The sequence below is a fragment of the Mobula hypostoma genome, chromosome 2 (assembly GCF_963921235.1).
Source record: "Mobula hypostoma chromosome 2, sMobHyp1.1, whole genome shotgun sequence".
Taxonomy (NCBI): Eukaryota; Metazoa; Chordata; class Chondrichthyes; order Myliobatiformes; family Myliobatidae; genus Mobula; species Mobula hypostoma.
In genome coordinates, this window is record NC_086098.1 from 121,567,708 (window position 1) to 121,590,240 (window position 22,533).

Sequence of the window (22,533 nt, forward strand, 5' to 3'; positions counted from 1 at the left end):
GGCTGGCATCTGGAGCAACATACAATGTGCTGAAGGAACTCAGCAGGTGAGGCAGCATCTGTGGAAGGAAATGAACAGTTGATGTTTTACGTCTGGACTGAAAGATAGAAGGAATCATGGCTCAGCTTTTACCTCAGCAGCACTTTCCTGTGTGAATAAAAAGATGAAGAAACAGGGTAGAGCAAGAGCTGGCAGGTGATAGGTGAATGCAGGTGTGGGTGTAATTGACTGGCAGATGGGGGTTGGGGAAAAGAGTACAGATCACAGCAACATCTCCACAATCAACATCAGCACAGATGCACCACAGGGCTGTGTGCTTAGCCTCTGCTCTACTCATTTTATAGTTGTAACTTTGAAGGCAAGGACAGCTCCAATGCCATATTTAAGTTTGATGCCAACACCACTGTTGTTGGCCAAATTAAAGGCAATAGTGAATCAGCATATTGGAAGGAGATTGAAAATCTGGTTGAGTGGCGCCACAACAACACCCTCTCACTCAGCAACAACAAAACCAAACAGCTGATTATTGACTACAGGAGGAAGAAATCTGGGGTCCAACAGCCAGTACTCATTAGGGGATCGGAGGTGGAGAGGGTAGTAACTTAAAATTCCTACGCCTTGTTATGTTCGAGGACTTGTGCTTGGGCCAGCACGCAAGTGCTATTATGAAAGAAAACACAGCAGTGTCTCTACTTTCTTAGAAATGTGTGCAGATTCAGCATGTCATCTTAAATGTTGACAGACATCTGTGGTGCAGAGTGAAGAGCATCCTGACTGGTTGTATCACGTCCTGGTATTAAACACCAGTGCCCCAAAATGGAAAAGTCTACAAAATGTGGTGGAAACAACACAGTCCATTGCAGTCAAATCCCTCCCCACCATTGAGCCCGTCTACAAACAGTGCTGCCACAAGAAAGCAGCACCCATTATAAAAGGACTCCCACCACCCAGGCCATGCTCTTTTCTTGCTCCTGCCATCGGGAAGGTACTGGAGCCTTAGGTTCCACATCACTAGGTTCAGGAGGTTATTACCCTTCAACCATCAGGCTCCTTCACTCACCTCAACTCTGGACTGATTACAATCTATGGACTCACTTTCAAGGGCTCTATTAGACCATAAGACAAAGAAGCAGAAGTAGGCCATTCGGCCCATCGAGTCTGCTCTGCCATTTTATCATGAGCTCATCCATTTTATCCTATTTAGTCCCACTGCCCCGCCTTCTCACCATAACCTTTGATGCCCTGGCTACTCAGATACCTATCAATCTCTGCCTTAAATACACCCAATGACTTGGCCTCCACTGCTGCCCGTGGCAACAAATTCCATAGATTCACCACCCTCTGACTAAAAAAATTTCTTCGCATTTCTGTTCTGAAAGGGCGCCCTTCAATCCTGAAGTCATGCCCTCTTGTACTAGACTCCCCCATCATGGGAAACAACTTTGCCACATCCACTCTGTCCATGCCTTTTAACATTCAAAATGTTTCTATGAGGTCTCCCCTCATTTTTCTAAACTCCAAGGAATACAGTCCAAGAGCGGACAAACGTTCCTCATATGTTAACCCTCTCATTCCCGGAATCATTCTAGTGAATCTTCTCTGTACCCTCTCCAACGTCAGCACATCCTTTCTTAAATAAGGAGACCAAAACTGTCCACAGTACTACAAATGAGGTCTCACCAGCGCCTTATAGAGCATCAACATCACATCCCTGCTCCTATACTCTATTCCTCTAGAAATGAATGCCAACATTGCATTCGCCTTCTTCACTACTGACTCAACCTGGAGGTTAACTTTAAGGGAATCCTGTACGAGGACTCCCAAGTCCCGTTGCATCTCAGAACTTTGAATTCTTTCCCCATTTAAATAATAGTCTGCCCGTTTATTTTTTCTGCCAAAGTGCATAACCATACACTTTCCAACATTGTACTTCATTTGCTACTTCTTTGCCCATTCTTCCAATCTATCCAAGTCTCTCTGCAGACTCTCCGTTTCCTCAGCACTACCGGCCCCTCCACTTATCTTCGTATCGTCAGCAAACTTAGCCACAAAGCCATCTATTCCATAATCCAAATCGTTGATGTACAATGTAAAAAGAAGTGGCCCTAACACTGATCCCTGTGGAACACCACTGGTAACCAGCAGCCAACCAGAATAGGATCCCTTTATTCCCACTCTCTGTTTCCTGACAATCAGCCAATGCTCTATCCACGTATGTAACTTTCCTGTAATTCCATGGGCTCTTATCTTGTTAAGTAGCCTCATGTGTGGCACCTTGTCAAAGGCCTTCTGAAAATCCAAATATACAACATCCACTGCATCTCCCTTGTCTAGCCTATTGGTAATTTCCTCAAAAAATTGTAATAGGTTTGTCAGGCAGGATTTTCCTTTAAGGAATCCATGCTGAGTTCTGCCTATCTTGTCATATGCCTCCAGGTACTCTGTAACCTCATCCTTGACAGTCGACTCCAACAACTTTCTAACCACTGACGTCAAGCTAACAGGTCTATAATTTCCTTTTTGCTTCCTTGCCCCCTTCTTAAATAGCGGAGTGACATTTGCAATCTTCCAGTCCTCCGGAACCATGCCAGAATCTATCGACTTTTGAAAGATCATCGCTAATGCCTCCGCAATCTCCACAGCTACTTCCTTCAGAACACGAGGGTGCATTCCATCTGGTCCAGGAGATTTATTGACCTTTAGCCTATTCAGCTTCCTGAGTACTTTCTCTGTCGTAATTGTGACTGCGCACACTTCTCTGCCCTGCCACCCTTGAGTGTCCGGTATCCTGCTGTCTCCTCAGTGAAGACTGATGCAAAATACTTGTTCAGTTCCTCTGCCATCTCCTCATCTCCCATTACAATTTCTCCAGTATCATTTTCTATCGGTCCTATGTCTACTCTCACCTGTCTTTTACTCTTTATATACTTGAAAAAGCTTTTAGTATCCTCTTTGATATTATTTGCTAGTTTCCTTTCATAGTTAATCTTTTCTCTCTTAATGACCTTCTTGGTTTCCTTTTGTAAGGTTTTAAAAACTTCCCAATCCTCTGTCTTCCCACTAATTTTTGCTTCCTTGTACGCCCTCTCCTTTGCTTTAACTTTGGCTTTGACTTGTCTTGTCAACCACGGTTGCATCCTTTTTCCACTCGAAAATTTCTTCTTTTTTGGAATATACCTGTCTTGCACATTTCTCATTTCTCGCATAAACTCCAGCCACTGCTGCTCTGCCGTCTTTCCCGCCAGTGTCCCTTTCCAGTCAACTTTGGCCAGTTCCTCTCTCATGCCACTGTAATTTCCTTTACTCCACTGAAACACTGACACATCAGATTTTGGCTTCTCTTTTTCTAATTTCACAGTGAACTCAATCATGTTATGATCACTGCCTCCTAAGGGTTCCTTCACCTCAATCTCTCCAATCACCTCCGGTTCATTACACAATACCCAATCCAGTACAGCCGATCCCCTAGTGGGCTCAACAACAAGCTGTTCTAAAAAGCCATCTCGCAGACATTCTACAAATTCTCTCTCTTGAGATCCAGTGCCGACCTGATTTTTCCAATCTACTTACATGTTAAAATCCCCCACAATTATCATAACACTACCCTTCTGACAAGCCTTTTCTATTTCCCGTTGTAATTTGTAGTCCACATCCCTGCAGCTGTTTGGAGGCCTATAAATAACTGCCATCAGGGTCCTTTTACCCCTGCTATTCCTTAGCTCAACCCATAAAGATTCTGCACCTTCCGATCCTATATCACCTCTTTCTAATGATTTAATATCATTTCTTACCAATAAAGCCACGCCTCCCCCTCTGCCTACCTTCCTATCCTTCCGATACACCGTGTATCCTTGGACATTCAGCTCTCAGAGACATGCATCCTTTAGCCAGGTCTCAGTGATGGCCACAATATCATACCTGCCAATCTGTAGCTGTACAACAAGATCATCCACCTTATTCCTTATGCTGCGTGCATTTAAGTACAACACCTTAAGACCAGTATTTGATACTTTTTGCTTTGATTTCACTGCAACTTTATTGCACTGCAACTCATCCCAATGGCTACACATTTGCCCCATCACCTGCCTGTCTTTCCTGACATCTTTACTGCTCACTATCTTAGATTTATTTCTGTTTTCCCTTTCCTCCGCTCTATCATTCCGGTTCCCATCCCCCTGCCAAATTAGTTTAAACCCTCCCTAACAGCTCTATTAAACTTTCCCGCCAGGATATTGGTCCCCTTCTCAGTATTATTTATTTATTTTGTATTTGCAGTTTCTTGGAACTCCACCTAGCATTCCTAAAAATGAAGATGTAAAATATTAAAGGTTTTCTCCCCATAGGAACTGCTCAACCTGCTGAATATTTTCTGATTCACAGTTGCCAAGACTGGAGGACTTGATCTACAAGGAGATTGGATAGGCTGGGACTCTTTCCTGCAGCAGAGGCAGCTGAGGGATAACCTACTAAGGTTTATAAAATAATGAGGGGCATTCTTAAGGTGAATAGCCCCAGGGGTGTCTAAACCTAGAGGAGACGTCCCTTGTCCACTTGTCCTTTCCCAGTGATCTCCTCCTCTGGCACTTACCCCTGCAAGCATGACAAGTGCTACACCTCCTCCATTACCATCATTCAGAGCCATGAGCAGTTCTTCCAGATGAAGCAACGCTTCACCTGTGAGTCTGTTGGGGTCATTAACTGTATCTGGTATTTCTAGTGCAGCCTCCTTACATTGGTGAGACTCAACACAAACTGGGGACCAAATTGGGCTTCAATAACCACCTTCGCTCTATCTGCTGTGAAAGGCAGGATCTCCCAGTGGCCACCAATTCTATTTGACTGTACGTCAGTCCATGGCTTCCTCTACCGCCACAATGAGGCCACATTCAGGTTGGAGGAGCATCATCTCATATTTCATCAGGATAGCTTCCAACCTCATAGCACGAATATTCTGGTAAATTATACCCCCATCCCTTCTCTATTTGTCCATCTCCCATTCTGGTTCCCCCTCTTACCCCTTCTCTTCTCAGCTACCCATCTCTTCCTCCTGGTGCCCCCCTTCCTTCCCTGGTCCACTGTCAGCTCCTATTAAATTCCTCCTTCTTCCCCCACCCATGCACCCACCTTCCTACTCAACTGGTCTCACCTATTATCTGCCAGCTTGTACTTCTTCCCCTCCACCACCTACTTATTCTGGCTTCTGCCCTGTTCTTTTCTAGTCCTGACGAAGGATCTCATGAAATGCCAACTGTTTATTACAGATGCTGCCTAACTTGCTGAGCTCCTCCAGCATTCTGTATGTGCTACTCAAGATTCTCAGCGTCTACAGGATGTCATGTTTACAGAGCACAGGTTTAAGATGATGGGGAAAGGTTTAAACAGGACTCAAAAGTTTTTCCCACACAGGTGGTGGATAGATGGAACTGTTAGAGTTGGGTACAATAACAATGTTTAAAAGACATGTTTGAGCAAGTTCATGGGTTCAGGGGGATGTGGGAGTAGCTCATATAGGCACCTTGTTGAGATTGGTTTAAGAGCCCATTTCTGTGCTGTATAACCTTATGAATTCAGTGTCTGTAGTCGACTGCAGAGAACCTGTCTGCAGATACGATTAAACTTGTCTCCTTAATTTAAGGTTCAAAGTCCAAAGCAAATTTAATATCAAAGTACATTTAGCATATGCAAACCTGAGATTCATTCTCTTGCAGGCAATCACAGTAGGTACAAGAAACACAAAAGGATTAGTGAAAGACCACACCAACAGCATGGACAACAACCAATGTACCAAAAACACAACAAACTATGCAAATACAAAAAGAGAAAACAATGAAATAATAATAATAATAATAACTAAATAAGCAACGAAAAGGGTGTAGAGCTTTTCTGGCGTATATGACGCATAGACTCTTCTCAGGCTTCCAGCTGGGTCGAGGTGATGAGTTTATTCAACGTTTTGATGACAAACTCCGCCATCTTCATCAGGGATGATGCCGAGGCATGTCTAGTCCAGTGGTACACACTGTATACTTAACTCCAGTCCTCCATCCCTCTGATTGGTTAGTCCTCAACCTATCAGGTTTGCACTGTTCTACCTTGTTTGAAATCTTACTCCAGTTCTTACTTGGAGCGAGACGTTCATCTGTGTTTTAATTCTTATTTGCTAGCCTTATTTCAACGGCTTCCCTCACCAGATGATCCCAAAAGCCATTTGCCTGGCACAGTATTTCTGTGCCATCAAAGTCAATCCTGTGATGTTCTGCTACTGCCAATTTCTCCAAGTAACCCAAACAGATTTACCTCCTGCCCTCTTTAAGATGTGTCTCTGCTATGCGCCGCATCTGGCTGATAAACCCTGCTCTGCATTCACAGGGGATCCTGTAAACACCAGCTATCCTGAGTCCCAGGTCATCTCTGACCAGCATGAGCTGGGATTTGAGCTTCCTTACAGGTTTGTGGATGGTATTGAGTACATACAATGGTTACAGGATTGACTTTGACAGCACAAAACTAGTGTGCTGCGCATGGCTTTTGGGACCGCCTGAAGGAAGCCATTGAAATAAGACTAGAGACCAAGAATTTCAACAAAGATAAAGGTCTCACTCTAAAAACTGGAATACGGTTTTAAATAAGGTGGGACAGCAGAAATCTGATTGGTTGAGGATTAACCAATCAGGAGGGACGGACAGCTGGAGTTGAGTATACGTCAAAGAACACTGAGGCTGTCTACAAGAAGGGTCAGAGCCGTCTCTATTTCCTGAGGAGACTGAAGTCCTTTAACATCTGCTGGATGATGCTGAGGATGTTCTACGAGTCTGTGGTGGCCAGTGCTACCATGTTTGCTGTTGTGTGCTGGGGTAGCAGACACCAACAGAATCAACAAACTCATTCGTAAGGCCAGTGATGTTGTGGGGATGGAACTGGACTCTCTGACGGTGGTATCTGGAAAGAGAATGCTGTCTAAGTTGCATGCCATCTTGGTTAATGTCTCCCATCCGCTACATAATGTACTGGGTGGGCACAGGAGTACATTCAGCCAGAGACTCATTCCACCGAGATGCAGCACAGAGCGTCATAGGAAGTCATTACAACTCCTCCCTTGGAGGGTCAGACACCCTGAGCTGATAGGCTGGTCCTGGATTTATTTCATAATTTACTGGCATAATTTACATATTACTATTTAACTATCTATGGTTCTATTACTATTTATTATTTATGGTGCAACTGTGATGAAAACCAATTTCCCCCGGGATCAATAAAGTATGACTATGACTACACATCCCAGATATCATGTTTGATGAAGATGGTGGAGTTTATCATTGTAATTTCGATTAAAATTAACACCTGACCCTGGCTGGAAGTTGAAAAGAGTTTATGCAAAATAAGCAATAAATATCGAAAGCATGAGATGAAAAGCCATTGAAAGTGAGTCCATAGGTTGTGGGAACAAAGATGGCTCAAATGAAGTTATTCCCTCTGGTTCAGGAGCCCGACGGTTGAGGTGTACTATCTGTTCCTGAACCTGGTGGTGTGGGTTCTTCCTGATAGCAGCAGCAAAAAGAGAGCATGGCCTGTATGGTGAAAGTCCTTGACGATGATGGATGCTGCTTTCCTGCGACATCGCTATTGTAGATGTGCTCAATGGTGGGGAGGGCTTTTCCTGTGATGGACTGGACTAGTGTCCACTACTTTTCCGTACAAGGTCATTGCTGTTTCTGTACCAAGGAACGTCATAAACTCTCCACCACTCACAAATTCCCCCCTTCGCTCTCCATTTCCAGGATGTGGAGATGAGGTCTTGTATAGCAGGAGTTCCCAACCTTCTTTGTATTGCGGACCGGTTTAATATTGACAATATTCTTGCGGACCGGCCGACCGGGGGGGTGGGGGTAGGGTTGCCAACGGACAAGAGTAGCAGTCAAATGCGTTGTTTACCCAGAAAGACTACAATGGCCATGAAGCCTTGCGTGGGTACCAGTGCGCACACGCGTTGTGACCTGCCGATTCCCGCCCCGCCTGCCTGCCCACCGCCCCCCCCCCCAGCAAATCCTTTTTGGCGATTCTGTTCGTGGGGGTGGGTGTTAATCACTACCGGAATATAGGTGATAAGTGGGTAATACACTCAATTTTGTTTCTAAAAGGGTTTATCTAACGAATTTAATATTAAACACACAGCGCATATTTTCCTCACATGAATACAGTGATAAGTCAATTATCAGGGGAGGACAGGGAGCCTGAAGTGTTGAACGAACTTCCAGTAGAAGTGGTAGAGGCAGGTTCAATATTATCATTTAAAGAAAAATTGGATAGGTATATGGACAGGAAAGGAACGGAAGGTTATGGGCTGTGTGCAGGTCGGTGGGACTAGGTGAGAGTAGCGTTTGGCACAGACTAGAAGGGCCGAGATGGCCTGTTTCCGTGCTGTAATTGTTATAGGGTCACTTATAAGTCAATAGCATCATAACATTTTAAGTTACATTTGGATATTAAACACACGGCACATATTTTCCCCGTATAAATATATAAAATCATTGCAACACACCAATATCGCTGAATCAGTGGGAGCCCTGGGCTTGTTTCCCTGCAACAACACGGTCCTATTGAGGGGTGATGGGAGACAGCAATACTCAAAGGGGGTTCCTTATGTCCAGTCTATTCCGCAGTTTAGTTTTCGTTGCATTCATTGCAGAAAACTCCGCTTCACAGAAAAATGTTGGAAATGAAAACAACGTTTTCAGTGCTTTCGTAGCTATCTCAGGATATTTAGCCTTGACTTTGATCCAAAATGCCAACAGAGATATTATGTCAAACATACTTTTCAGCCCATCGTCATTTACAAGGAGTTGATCTCCTTCCCACCCTGACACAGGTGACGCGAGGGTCACATGCGTAATGGCTGATCAGTGGGCGTGACAGGGAATGAGGAAAGGTGCAGCTGACTCATATTGCCAAATCATATCGCTTCCTCACGGCCCGGTAGCGCATGCTCTGCGGCCCGGTACCGGTCCGCGGCCCGGTGGTTGGGGACCGCTGTTGTATAGTACTTGCACCACGCGCACATACCTATGTTTTAGTTCTTCCACAGCCTTTATTTTTGATGGCCTTTTCAAAATCTTGCTGAGTTAGGATACTGCTCAGATAGCAGGGAATAGCAGACTGTGTGATGGAGTCAAGGTCACCTTTGCTAAGCACACTCTTGGTTGAGAAGAAAATATGATTGCCAGTGTTTGACGCCAGGTCTGCCAACCACTGGGCTTCACTCTGTATTCTCTTCTACACAAGGCGTCCCACAAATTGTGCTTCAGTCCGTAATCCATCCTGTATCACTCATCCACCGGGGTCCCCACTCTTCAGCCAGTTTGATTCATGCCACCTTTATAAACAGCTGTGGTCCATGAGATAGAAGCACTTTCACAATGCAGCAAGTTCCAGGTGTTAGACTCAGCAATAACCTAGAATCAGTTTTATACTGCCAAAGTAGTAATTGTTACTGCTGTTCTCACACACAAACTGTTTCTGTAACAGTACAGAGGTTTGGCTGCTGCGTTTTCCTGCACTACCATTGTTAAGTATTCATGTACATTTTGACCCTTATGGGTTGCTGTTGAGATTCCCTGTGTGTTACATACTGAACTTAATATGAGAGGGCATTCTGGATAGATAACTTACAAGTAAAATAAACAGCTGTATGTTTGTTCCTCATGTCTCTGCCTCTCGTTTGTGTTATTCACGGCCACCCGACTTCCCAGTACCACATATATAACAACTAGTGACGAGGTGGCAAATCTTTACTCAATATTTATTGTTTAGTAAAGAAAAGTCTGTGTGAACAAGATTGAGCATACCCAGGATGGACTGAGTGACTCTGTGGTTGAAGAAACTTTGTATGTTTTATCTGTTTCAGGACACAAAGATGGCAATTGGGTGACACCGCGATTGGATGGGGTCACCATGAGGATGCAGGTGGACACAGGAGCTGTAGTATCACCGGTGTCCGAGACAATTTACAAGGAGAAGTTGCAGCATCTTAGCCCAGAAGGGGCAAGGTTCACTTTAAAGACACACTGGTGAGGCTGTTCCAGTGAGGGGTGCAGTACCTATTACAGTGCAGATTAATGAAGAGAGAAATAAACTTCCACTGTACATTGTTAAAGGTAGCTATCCAGCGATTCTGGGCCTCTCGTGGTCAGAGCAGCTCAAACTCAACTGGAATAAAGTGCACTTGATTGGTGGGAACACCAGTCTACAAGAGGCATTAAAGGAACAAAGTATTCAACAGAGAACTGGGAAGTATGAAAGGAATCACTGTAAGCCCAACACAATACTCAAGAGCCTGAAAGCAAGACCTGTTCCACACACCCTAAAACCAAAGCTAGAGACTGAATTGGAAAGACTAATAATTCAGAATAAGGTATTGGAACCAGTGTGCGTGAAGTAAATGGACAGCTCCCGTGGTTCCTGTCTTAAAAATGGATGAGTCCTTAAGGCTTTGTGGTGACTTCAAGGTAACTATTAGCTTGGTTCTTACAGCTGAACAATACCCTCTCCTTTTCAATGATGAACTTTTTACAGGATTGGCCGGAGGACAGAATGTTATGATGAGGCTGTATAAGGCATTGGTGAGGCCGAATCTGGAGTATTGTGTTCAGTTTTGGTCACCAAATTACAGGAAGGATATAAATAAGGTTGAAAGAGTGCAGAGAAGGTTTACAAGGATGTTGCCAGGACTTGAGAAACTGAGTTACAGAGAAAGGTTGAATAGGTTAAGACTTTATTCCCTGCAGCATAGAAGAATGAGGGGAGATTTGATAGAGGTATATAAAATTATGATGGGTATAGATAGAGTGAATGCAAGCAGGCTTTTTCCACTGAGACAAGGGGAGAAAAAAACCAGAGGACATGGGATTAGGGTGAGGGGGGAAAAGTTTAAAGGGAACATTGGGGGGGGGCTTCTTCACACAGAGAGTGGTGGGAGTATGGAATGAGCTGCCAGATGAGGTGGTAAATGCGGGTTCTTTTTTAACATTTAAGAATAAATTGGACAGATACATGGATGGGAGGTGTATGGAGGGATATGGTCTGCGTGCAGGTCAGTGGGACTAGGCAGAAAATGGTTCGGCACAGCCAAGAAGGGCCAAAGGGCCTGTTTCTGTGCTGTAGTTTCTATGGACAGACGTTTAGCACGATTAACTTGTGTCGAGTGTACAGTACTTGCAGATGCATGTGGAGTCAGAGTCACAAGAAACTCTTGACTGTAGTGACTCAGGTACCAAAGGCTTTTGTTTGGCATCACCTCCATTTCCATACTTTTTCAGCGAGCAATGGATAGGAGTCCACTGAGCAGGTTGACAGGAGTGCAATGCTATTTGGATGACTTACACATTACTGGGAAAAATTAGTGTGAGACTTACAAAATTTGCATGCTACACTTCAAAGACTCAAAGAATATGGGCTAAGGATCTGAAAGGACAAGCGTGAGTTCTTTCGACCTCCGACTGAATATTTGGGCCATGTGATTGACAACTTAGGGCTTCACAAGGCACCAAAGATGAAGGCAATGGTGGAGGCTCCATCACCACAGAATGCAAGTCAATTAAGGTCTTGCTTTATACTTTTTCGTAATTATTATCCCTAAATATATAAATGAGTCAGTAACCAATTTAAATGGTAAACGTCCATAAATAGGTACCTACTTATTTAGGGGAAATAATTCACTCTTATTAAGATTCAATTTGCAGCCAGAAAAATTACTAAATTGAGCCAACAAAGCTAGAATAGCAGGAATTGACTTCTCTGGATTAGAGATGTATAACAACAAATCATCTGCATATAGTGATAATTTATGTATTTCGTTTCAGCAGGTAATACCAAAAATATTGGGCGAGTCACGGATAGCAATTGCTAAAGGTTCAAGGGCGATATTAAATAGTAAAGGACTAAGAGGACATCCTTGCCTAGTACCACGAAAAAGACGAAAAAAGGGAGATCTTATTTAAAGCTAATTTTTTACCTTTAATTGATCAGATTAAACTTTTGTTTACTAAATGGTCACCAATTTCTTTGTCTTTGATTGGTCGGATTAATGCTATTAAGATGATTATTTTGCCCAAATTTCTATATGTATTTCAATCGGTTCCAATTTTTATCCCAAAATCTTCTTTCGATAATGTTGATTCAAAAATTTCTTCATATATATGGCAGAACAAAAATCCTAGGTTAGGTAAAAGGTATTTACAGAAATCTAAAAGGGGGGGGGCTCACCCTCCCAAATTTTAGATTTTATTTTTGGGCAATTAATATTCAATATTTAAAATTTTGGTTACGAGATTTGGATGTATCTTTAAATCCACATTGGGTAAATCTTGAATGTAATTCATTACAAGGGTCTTCTTTGGGTTCGGTTTTGGAACTTCGCTTCCTTTTACTTCTTCTAAATTGTATAAGCAAATGAATAATCCAATAGATAAGCATACTTTACGTATATGGTTTCAATTCCGAAGATTTTTTGGGTTTAGTCAATTTATTTTAGCAAGTCCTATTATATCTAATTTCCTTTTTCAACCTTCCATTATGGATCAAGTTTACTTTGATTGGAAAACCAAAGGTATAGTACGTTTTCGTGATTTATTTTTGGATAATTGTTTCATGTCTTTTGATCAACTTTCTAATAAATATAACTTACTCAGATCTCACTTTTTTAGATATCTACAGATTAGAAACTTTTTAATTACTGTTTCTCCTAATTTTCCACACTCATATCCAACGGATACTTTGGAAAAAATTTTAGATCTAAATCTCTCTCAGAAAAGTGTTGTAGCAATTATTTATAATATAATTATGAATTTATGTCCTGATGTTTCCAATAAAATTAAAGCTGATTGGGAAAGAGAACTTAAGATTATTATACCGATTGAAAAATGGGAAAAAATTCTTCAATTAGTTAATTCATCCTCTGTGTGTGCTAAACATGTGTTGATACAGTTTAAAGTAGTGCACAGGACTCATATGTTCAAAGATAAACTATCTCGTTATTATTCTTATATCAATCCTATATGTGATAGATGTCATTTCGAGATAGCCTCTTTAACTCACATGTTTTGGTCATGTCCTTTGTTGGAAAAATGTTGGAAAGGTATTTTTGATATTATTTCAATGGTTTTGAATATAGACTTACAACCTCACCCAATTACTGCTATTTTTGGATTACCAATGATAGGCTCAAGTTATTTAACCTCTTCAGCACGCCGGATGATTGCATTTCTTACTTTAATGGCTAGAAGATCCATTTTGCTGAATTGGAAAGAGATTAACCCTCCTACTGTACTTCACTGGTTTTCACAAACTATGTTGTGCTTGAATTTGGAAAAAATTAGAAGTGTGGTTTATGACCCTTCCATTAAATTTGAAAAAACTTGGAGGCCATTTATTCAGCATTTTCATATGATGTAATTTGACCATTTCCAAACTTATTTTATTTCTCTGTACTGTTGGTTGAGAGGAATGGAGTCATCGACACTAAGGTTTTCTTCTTTTCCATTTTTACGTTGTTAGAATTGCCCAAGTCATTTAGTTTAGTTGACTAATACTGTTTAGTTTAGTTTTTTTTTGGGGTGGAGTTTGTTTTTTTTTCTTTTCTTTCTTTTTCATGATTTTTCTCTCGGTTTTTTTTTGTCCTGTATTATTCATTGTTATCCTACATGATTGGGAGTTTTGTCAATTTATACTATTTGGTCTCATAATTACTCATTTTAAGTACAACAATGTATCTCCAACTATTTGTATTATTGCTATCTTATGTTTATATTTTATGAAACTAATAAAAAGATTGAAAAAGAAAGAAAGAAAGGTCTTTCTTAAGACTACTGACATACAATACAAAGTCTGTTCCTAACCTAGCTAGTATGCTGAAACCACTTCATGAGCTTTTAAATAAATCAACACACTAGCAGTGGACAGATCGTTGTGAAGAGGCTTTTAAGAAAGTCAAACCAGCTTTGCCACCACCTGAATCACTCACACACTTCAACCCTTCATTGCCCATACAGCTGGCCTCTGAGACATCACCCTGTGGTGTAAGAACAGTTACAGTATCTCACCCTTTATACCGTTCGGTGAAGAGCAGCCAATTGCTTTCGCATCAAGGACATTAAGCAAGGCAGAAAGCCAATATGCCCAGATTGAGTGGGGAGCACTCACAGTTATTTTTGGAGTTAAGAAATTCCATCAATTCCTCTTTGGTCATCGATTTACACTACTGACAGATCATTGCCCCTTGACTTCAATTATTGGTTTACATTCAGGAATTTCATCCCTGGGCATTAGTTGAATGTAACGTTGAGCTCTGTTACTATCTGCACATCAGTATGTTTTAAAGTACAGGAGGTCCGAGCACCATTCGGATGCTGATGGACTATCCAAACTTAGCTGATACAGCTCCAGAGCCATCCCCAAAAGATATCTTCAAGGAAGATCTGATAACTGGGGCATAAGTCCAGAGGCACACAAGTACTGACCCTATTCTACCTAAAGTGGTGGACATGGTAACTCACGAATGGAAAGGAGAGCCAACCATAAAACTGAAACCTTACCAAGCTCAATGGAAGGAGCTCAGTCCAAGCAGGGTGTTTACCATGAGGTTACCGTGTTGTCATTTGCCCATCATTAAGAAAGCAAGTGCTTTATGAGCTACATGCAGGACTATGGCATAGTTCATTTCTGGTGGATGTAACCATTGAAGAGAAAGCCAAACCATGCCCACATTGTCAGTGAGTGAAAATGTTCCTCAACATGCTCCTTTGCATCCAAGGAAATGGCTGAAGAACAATGGCAGAGGATTCAAATAGATTTTGAAGGACCCGTAGAAGACCACATTCTTGATTGTAGTGGACACACGCAGCAAATGACCCAAGTTTGTAATCATGACGAGCACTACATTCCATCCTTAGCCGTTTTGGGCTCCTCAACAGCTTGTATGTAACAATGACTTACAACACCTGCCTGAAGAGTTCAAATCACTTATGTCAGCACAGTATCATCCAGCCAGTAATGGTTTTGCTGAGTGTCTCATACAATGAAACAAGCCCTCGAGACTTCAATGGGAAATGGATCCTTCAACCAGTGTCTTAGCACTTCCTTGCTGACGTACCACAATACACCACCAAAATGGCTTCAGCTAATGCACTGATGAAAAGACAGTTTTGCACCCAGCTTGACCTGCTTAAACCCCCAAACACAAAACAGGTTGGACAGAAAACCCAAGCAGAGAGATGGTCAAAGCGAAGTACAGAAGTTTCACAGCAGGAGAGAGAGTACTTGCCTGGAACTACATCTCTAGAACAAAGAGCACACCTGCAACAATGGTGGCACAAACTGGTCCTGGGTTGTACACAGTGCAAACTAGTAACCACAACGTCTGGAGAAGGTGTGTTGGTCAGCTGAGGTTACTGAAAACCAACATCAACTGACCAATTCAGATCCAGTTGTAGAAATGGAAAAGGATTCTGAGACAACGACTGCAGAACCTCCATTATACTTTATACTTTATTGTCACCAAACAATTGATACTAGAACGTACAATCATAGATATTTGATTCTGTGCTTCCCGCTCCCTGGATTACAAATATTAAATATTAAAAATAGTAAAAATTAGTAAATATTAAAAATTAAAATTATAAATCATAAATAGAAAACAGAAAAATGAAAAGTAAGGTAGTGCAAAAAAACCGAGAGGCAGGTCCAGATATTTGGAGGGTACGACCCAGATCCGGGTCAGCATCCGTTCAGCAGTCTTATCACAGTTGGACAGAAGCTGTTCCCAAATCTGGCTGTACGAGTCTTCAAGCTCCTGAGCCTTCTCCCAGAGGGAAGAGGGACGAAAAGTGTGTTGGCTGGGTGGGTCGTGTCCTTGATTATCCTGGCAGCACTGCTCCAACAACGTGCGGTGTAAAGTGAGTCCACGGACAGAAGATTGGTTTGTGTGATGTACTGTGCCGTGTTCACGATCTTCTGCAGCTTCTTTTGGTCTTGGACAGGACAACTTCCATACCAGGTTGTGATGCACCCTAGAAGAATGCTTTCTACAGCGCATCTATAAAAATTAGTGAGGGTTTTAGGGGACAGGCCAAATTTCTCTAGTCTTCTCAGGAAGTATTTAAAGGCGCTGGTGGGCCTTCTTGGCAGTGAACTCTGCTTGGTTGGACCAAGTCAGGTCATTTGTGATATTGACCCCGGGAACTTAAAGCTTTTGACCTGTTCCACTTGCGCACCACCGATGTAAATTGGGTCGTGCGGTCCGCTATTCCTTCTGAAGTCAACAATCAATTCCTTCGTCTTGCTGATGTTGAGGGATAGGTTATTGTCTTTGCACCATGCCACCAGGTTCTTAATTTCCTCTCTGTACTCAAACTCATCATTACCCGAGATACAGCCTACAATGGTTGTGTTATCAGCAAACTTATATATTGAGTTTGATGGAAACTTGGCTACACAATCATGGGTGTACAGTGAGTACAGCAGGGGGCTGAGTACACAGCCTTGTGGGGCACCGGTGCTCAGAGTGATTGTCGAGGAGAGCTTGTCCCCTATTTTTATAGCCTGGGTCCTGTCTGTGAGGAAGTTGAAGATCCAGCTGCAGATCTGAGTGCTAAGGCCCAGGTTCCGGAACTTAGGAATCAGTTTACTTGGAATGATGGTATTAAAGGCAGAGCTGTAGTCAATGAAAAGGAGCCTTCAGATCAGATGACACAGCCAGTGTTCCCCCATCACCTGTGTTTTCTGAGATGCCCCTATTGACAATGTAGTACCCAAGCCAAGATCTATTCACAAAGCACCAAAGTCATTGGTTCCTTCACAAAACAGGCGGCCTCAGACAGATTGAATCTCTAGTTTAGTGACCACCCCTTAGCACAAAGCAGAATAATCACCAGGGGTATGAGAATAGAGGCAGTCTACCCTCTTTCCCTAGTTTGGAAAAACAAATGCTGTTTGCTGCTGGTTGAATTTGATGATTTCTCCATTGAATGTTTAATAGTTCAGAAGCTGGTCTGTAAATGAGAAGGGGAGAAATCTTTAATATAAGAGGAGGGGGTTATGTTACATATTCATGTATAATTTAACGTTCACAGGTTGCAATTGAGCTTCCCTGTGTGTTACGTACTGAACATAATGTGAGAGGGCATTTTGGGTAGATGACTTGAAAGCAAAACAAACAGCTGCATGTTTGTTTTTCACCTCTCTGTCTCTTTGTGTGTTATTCACGGCTACCAGGTTTCCCAGTATGACAAACAACCATTTCAAGTTCAAGTTTAAGTGTCATTCAACCATATATGAATACCCATGAATAAAGCCAAATGAAACTGTGTTACTCCAGGCTCAAGGTGCAAAACACAGTGCCAACAGTCACACACAGCACACAGCACAAAGCACGTATAGCACATATGTGATAGCAAGCACATAGAAAACATTGGTAACATACTGTCACACAAAAAAATATAGACCAAGACCCTGAGTCCATGAACGCTGGAGAAATCCACAGTCAACCATGATATAGCTCGTCTTCTGCCAGGCCATGCTGCCTCCAGTGAAGCACACTGATTTCAACGCCTCTCTCCTGGGTGGCTGTAAGCAGGCGACACCACAGCTTGAGGCCTCGTCCTCACTATGAATGAGGCCACGCAGCTCCCCAGCCATCTACCCCTACCATCAGCCAATAAACCAGTGGATCGGACTTGCAGCATTCCACATCTCACATTGTGACTATACTTCAAACAGCACACAAACTGTTGGAACACTGGATATGGAATTATCTTGATGGGCCAAATGGCCTAATTCTGCTCCTGTGACTTATGGTCTTGTCTGTGGAGGAAAATAGCTGATACCTTTGGTTGGGACCCTTCAGCTGGACTGAAAGAGAGGGGATTGCCAGTATAAAAGGATGGAGGGAAGGGGTGATGCAAAATCTAGCAGGTGATAGTTTTATTCACCGGGCGGTGATAAGGGAGAGGAGAGGAGTGGGAATGAAGTCAGAAGCTGGAAAAGGATGGGTAGAAGTGGCAAAGAGCTGAAGATGATGGCATCTCAACCTGAAATGAATACTCCATTTCCGTCCACAGATGCTGCCTGACTTGCTGAGTTCCTCCAGCTGCTGCTGTTTTTCCAGATTCCAGCACCACAGCCCTTTGAGACAACACCGGAATACCCTCTGAGATCTGTTGAAAGGGCACCAAAGGACATTAAGGCAGCACTTCATTTCTCTTAGGCTACCTCACCAGACCTGTCCCAAACTCCACAATATACTTTCCCCTCCTTTTCTGTGTGTGCTGTCTCCTGCAAAACAGTTTCCAGCATCTCAGTCAAGTATGTTTACACATCAGTACCCAGAATCTTTCAACATTGTTTGACTTTACAGCTAAGCCCAATCTCGTCTTCCACAAACATCCACCTGTGAACCTTTCACAAGAAGATAACAAATAGTCAGACAGGAACTAATTATCTTCCTTTTTTAACATTCTGTTCATCTGAGGGAGAAAGATATCAGAGGTAGTCCTTTTACTGAGTGCTTGTTTGGCTTATACATCATTTCAAAATGCTGGAGGAAGACAGCATGTCAGGTGGTATCTATGGAGGGGAATAAACAGTCAACATTTCAGGCTGAGCCCTTTCGTCATGATATCAAGACCCTTTATGAGTTCTGATGAAGGTCCTTGGCCCAAAGCATCAACTATTTATTCCTCTTCCATAGATGCCTGCCGAGTTCTTACAGCATTTTCCGTTTGTTTCACGAAGCAACTGCAACACCTATTTCCACAGACATTATCTTTCAGAAAACTGAATGTTACAGAATGCATTTCATTTGACTGAATTCATAGAATTTTAAAAAGTTAACCAATTATTAGTACCTGCAGAGCCGTGCTTCTTAATTCAAGGCAAGTTGCTATTTTGCTGAGTGTTTTCTGTGAAGGAGAAAAAAGGAATTATTAGGTCCTTTGGAAAGAAGTCAAAGCACTCATAGGAACAAAAATAGTATTAATGTTTATCGCAGTCCTCTTTCACTTGCCAAAGGAATTACATTTATATAAAGTCTAGTAGATTTCAGCACTTATTACTTTGAAACACATCATTACCAACACAAACATCTGCAAGATTCCAGATATAAACCTTAAAATGAATAACAGTGTGCACTTTTCAAATATTAACTAAGGGAAAGGTTAGTTAAAATACAGCGAGACTTCCCCGCAGCTTCAATAGTATCCTGGGAAGTTGGGAAAGGAGAGGCAGGGTGAGAGGAAGAAGAGCATGGAGTGTGTGAAGATAGTTGAGAGGGCTAAGAGGGGACAGAATGACAACAACCAATGTTAACCCTTTTTCATTAACTACCAATGTTGCAGCAGAATCACCAACAGTACATCCCTTCGCAATGAACTTCTTCCATTCTATGCATATTTTGAACAAAAGGGAATGGGCATACCACCACCCACCCTGACAGACTCCAGTTCACCTTAACCCACAGTTACCATTGCTATGTAAGTTTAGTCTTCCAGAGAATGAACCTGTGCAGATTAATTGGTGGGGTACTTGCAGAAATCTTTACTTTCTCTCCGCTTTAATATGAGAATCTTTCTTGCTTTAAAAAGATCTCTGTCATCCAGGTACCTCAGAAAAACAACGAACACCCAGTGGCTCTGATACCTCCCATCGTGAACTGCTTCAAGAAGCCTGGAGTTAATGTGCCATGACCAGCTTCCAGACAACCTCGGCTACACTCTGCTTTAAATGCTATAATTCCAAGCAAACTTGTCAAACTCCAGACCATGGGAGACAACTCCTCTCTTTGAAACTGGGTTCTTGTATTGGCAGCAACATCTCTGCCATGATTATTCTAAACATTGGTGCTCCACAAGGTTGTGCCCTAAGCTCCTTTCTCTACTCCCTGTATATTTATTACTGTGTGGCCAGATTTTGCTCTAATTCCCTCTACGAAGTTACACAGGGAATCATATCACAAGTACAGGTGTCCCCTGCTTTTCGAACGTTCGCTTTACGAAACCTCACTGTCATGAAAGACCTAAATTAGTACCCTGTTTTCGCTAACAGAAGGTGTTTTCACTGTTACGAAAAAAATCAGCACGCGATAAAAGGCAACGCGCGCCCCGAGCAGCCGCTCTCCCCCGGATTTGGAACGATATTGCTTTAACACGTGCCTGTGAGCAGCCGTTTGCAAGATGAGTTCTGAGGCATTGGAAAAGCCTGAAAGAGCTCGTAAGGGTGTTACACTTAGCGTAAAACTAGACATAATTAAGCGTTTTGATCGTGGTGAACGAAGTAAGGACAACATGATTTTGGCTTGTGGAAGCTGACGAGGATGATGTTGAAGAGGTTTTGGCTTCCCATGACCAAGAACTGATCGATCAAGAGCTGATGCAATTGGAAGAGGAAAGGATAACAATCGAAACCGAATTCAGTAGTGAAATGAACGTGAAGCAACTGCGTGAGATTTTCACTGCAATGATAAAGTACGACTTTAATTTTGAAAGGGTACGTAGGTTTAGGGGATATTTGCAGGATGGTTTGAGTGCTTATAAAGAACTGTATGATAGAAAAATGCGCGAGGCTCAGCAGTCAAGCAAGCCTTCCACATCAGCCACAGCAGACGACGAACCTCGACCTTCGACATCGAGGCAGGCAGTCATAGGAGAAGATGAGCTGCCTGCTCTAATGGAAACAGATGACGAGATGACACCCCAGTGTCCCACCACCCCAACCCACGGGCCACGGACAGCTACCGATTCTCGGAGAATGCAGCGGTAGCCGGGACGCACACAGCACATCTTTAAGAAAAAAAGCTGAAATAAACATGCTAATTAATTAGGCGCCGCCCGACACGTAAATGTCGGCCCAGATCAGAGGCAATGCAATCGGCACTGACCTGGGTCAACAATTACATGCTGGGCGGCACCTAATTAATTAGCATGTTTATTTCAGCTTTTTTTCTTAAAGACGTGCTGTGTGCCTTCCGGCTACCGTTGGACCCCTGCGTGCTTCGCGGCAATGTATCGGTCAGTGGCCTGGAGGGTGTGGGCCACTGCACCATCCCAGCCTGCGACGACTCAGTCTAACACACCATCATCAGTGTGCTCGGCACTGTCCCGATTCCAGTAAGTGATACTACACTGTACATACATTATTTCTACTTTATATCGGCTGTGTATTTTTATGTGTTATTTGGTATGATTTGGCAGCTTCATAGCTTAAAGGTTACTGGAGAGAGTGTTTTTGCGTGAGATTTTCACTTCGGAGAACAGTGCCGGCAATGATTGTGGAAAAGTATTTCTACTTTATATAGGTTGTGTATTTATCTTATTATTCCTGCTTTTACTACATGTTACTGTTATTTTAGGTTTTATGTGTTATTTGGCATGATTTGGTAGGTTATTTTTGGGTTTGCGAACGCTCACAAAATTTTCCCGTATAAATAAATGGTAATTGCTTCTTTGCTTTACGACATTTCAGATAACGAACCGTTTCATAGGAATGCTCTACCTTCGGATGGCGGGGTAAACCTGTAATGATAAGTTGAAATACAGGAAGGAAATAAGAGATAGAGTTTGGTGTCATGACAACAACCTTTCCTTGTCAATGAAAGACATGGACATTGACCTCAGGAAGAGGGATGGTGCACATGCTCCTGTGTACATCAATGGTGTGGGTGTCGAGAGGGTTGAAAACTTCACGTTCCTAGGAGTAAACATCACTAATAGCCTGTCCTAGTCAAACACATAGATGCCACTTCCAAGAAAACTCATCAACACCTCTAATTCCTCAGGAGGCTGAAGAAAAAATGGCATGTCCCCATCAACTCTTTTATCAATGCACCATAGAAAGCTTCATATCTGGACGCTTAACAGCTTAGTGAAACAACTATTCTGTATGTGACTGCAGGAAAATGCAGTGAGTTACGGACACGCTCAGCATATCACTAAAACCAGCCTCACCTGTATGCACTCTGTCTATACCTCTCATTGCCTCAGTAAAGGTACCAGCACAATCAAAGACCCCACCCACACTGGACATTCTCTCTTCTATGAAGCTGAGGTCACAAAAGCCTGGAAGCACATACCACCAGGCTAAAGGACAGCTTCTACCCTGCAGTTATAAGAGTATTGAATGGTTCAGCGGAATGATAAGTTGGTCTCTTGACTTCATAATCTACTTCTTTAAGGTTGTGTACTTTAATGTTTACCTGCATTGCACTTTTTCTTCAGCTGTTGCACTTTATTCTCATTGTTATTGTTTTACCTTGTCCTACCTCAATGTACTGTGTAATGAAATAATCTGTGTAATGTGCTGTAATGTTTCATGCTAATGTAATGGTTTCTCTGTAGCAGCAGTGTTTGGGTTATGACTAGGGATAACAGGAACTTTGGAATATGCGCTGGTCAATGAGGGAAGATGTTTTCTTTCTTGTGTGCCCGAGCAAAGGTTTTGCGATCTTTTGTTTGGCAGAAGATGGAGAGAGAAGATGCCAGAACAGGGAAGTCA

The 22,533-nt window shown here is 42.6% G+C and overlaps 1 protein-coding gene across 2 annotated transcripts in view; it reads right to left on the reverse strand.

Moving 5' to 3' along the window:
- Window positions 1-22,533, reverse strand: part of aida (axin interactor, dorsalization associated) — a 107,588-nt gene that overhangs the window by 36,662 nt on the left and 48,393 nt on the right. For both annotated transcript variants that reach the window (XM_063040564.1, XM_063040563.1), the window contains exon 3: window positions 18,894-18,947. In XM_063040564.1, the coding sequence (XP_062896634.1) occupies window positions 18,894-18,947 (54 nt within the window). The remainder of the gene's footprint in view (window positions 1-18,893; window positions 18,948-22,533) is intronic.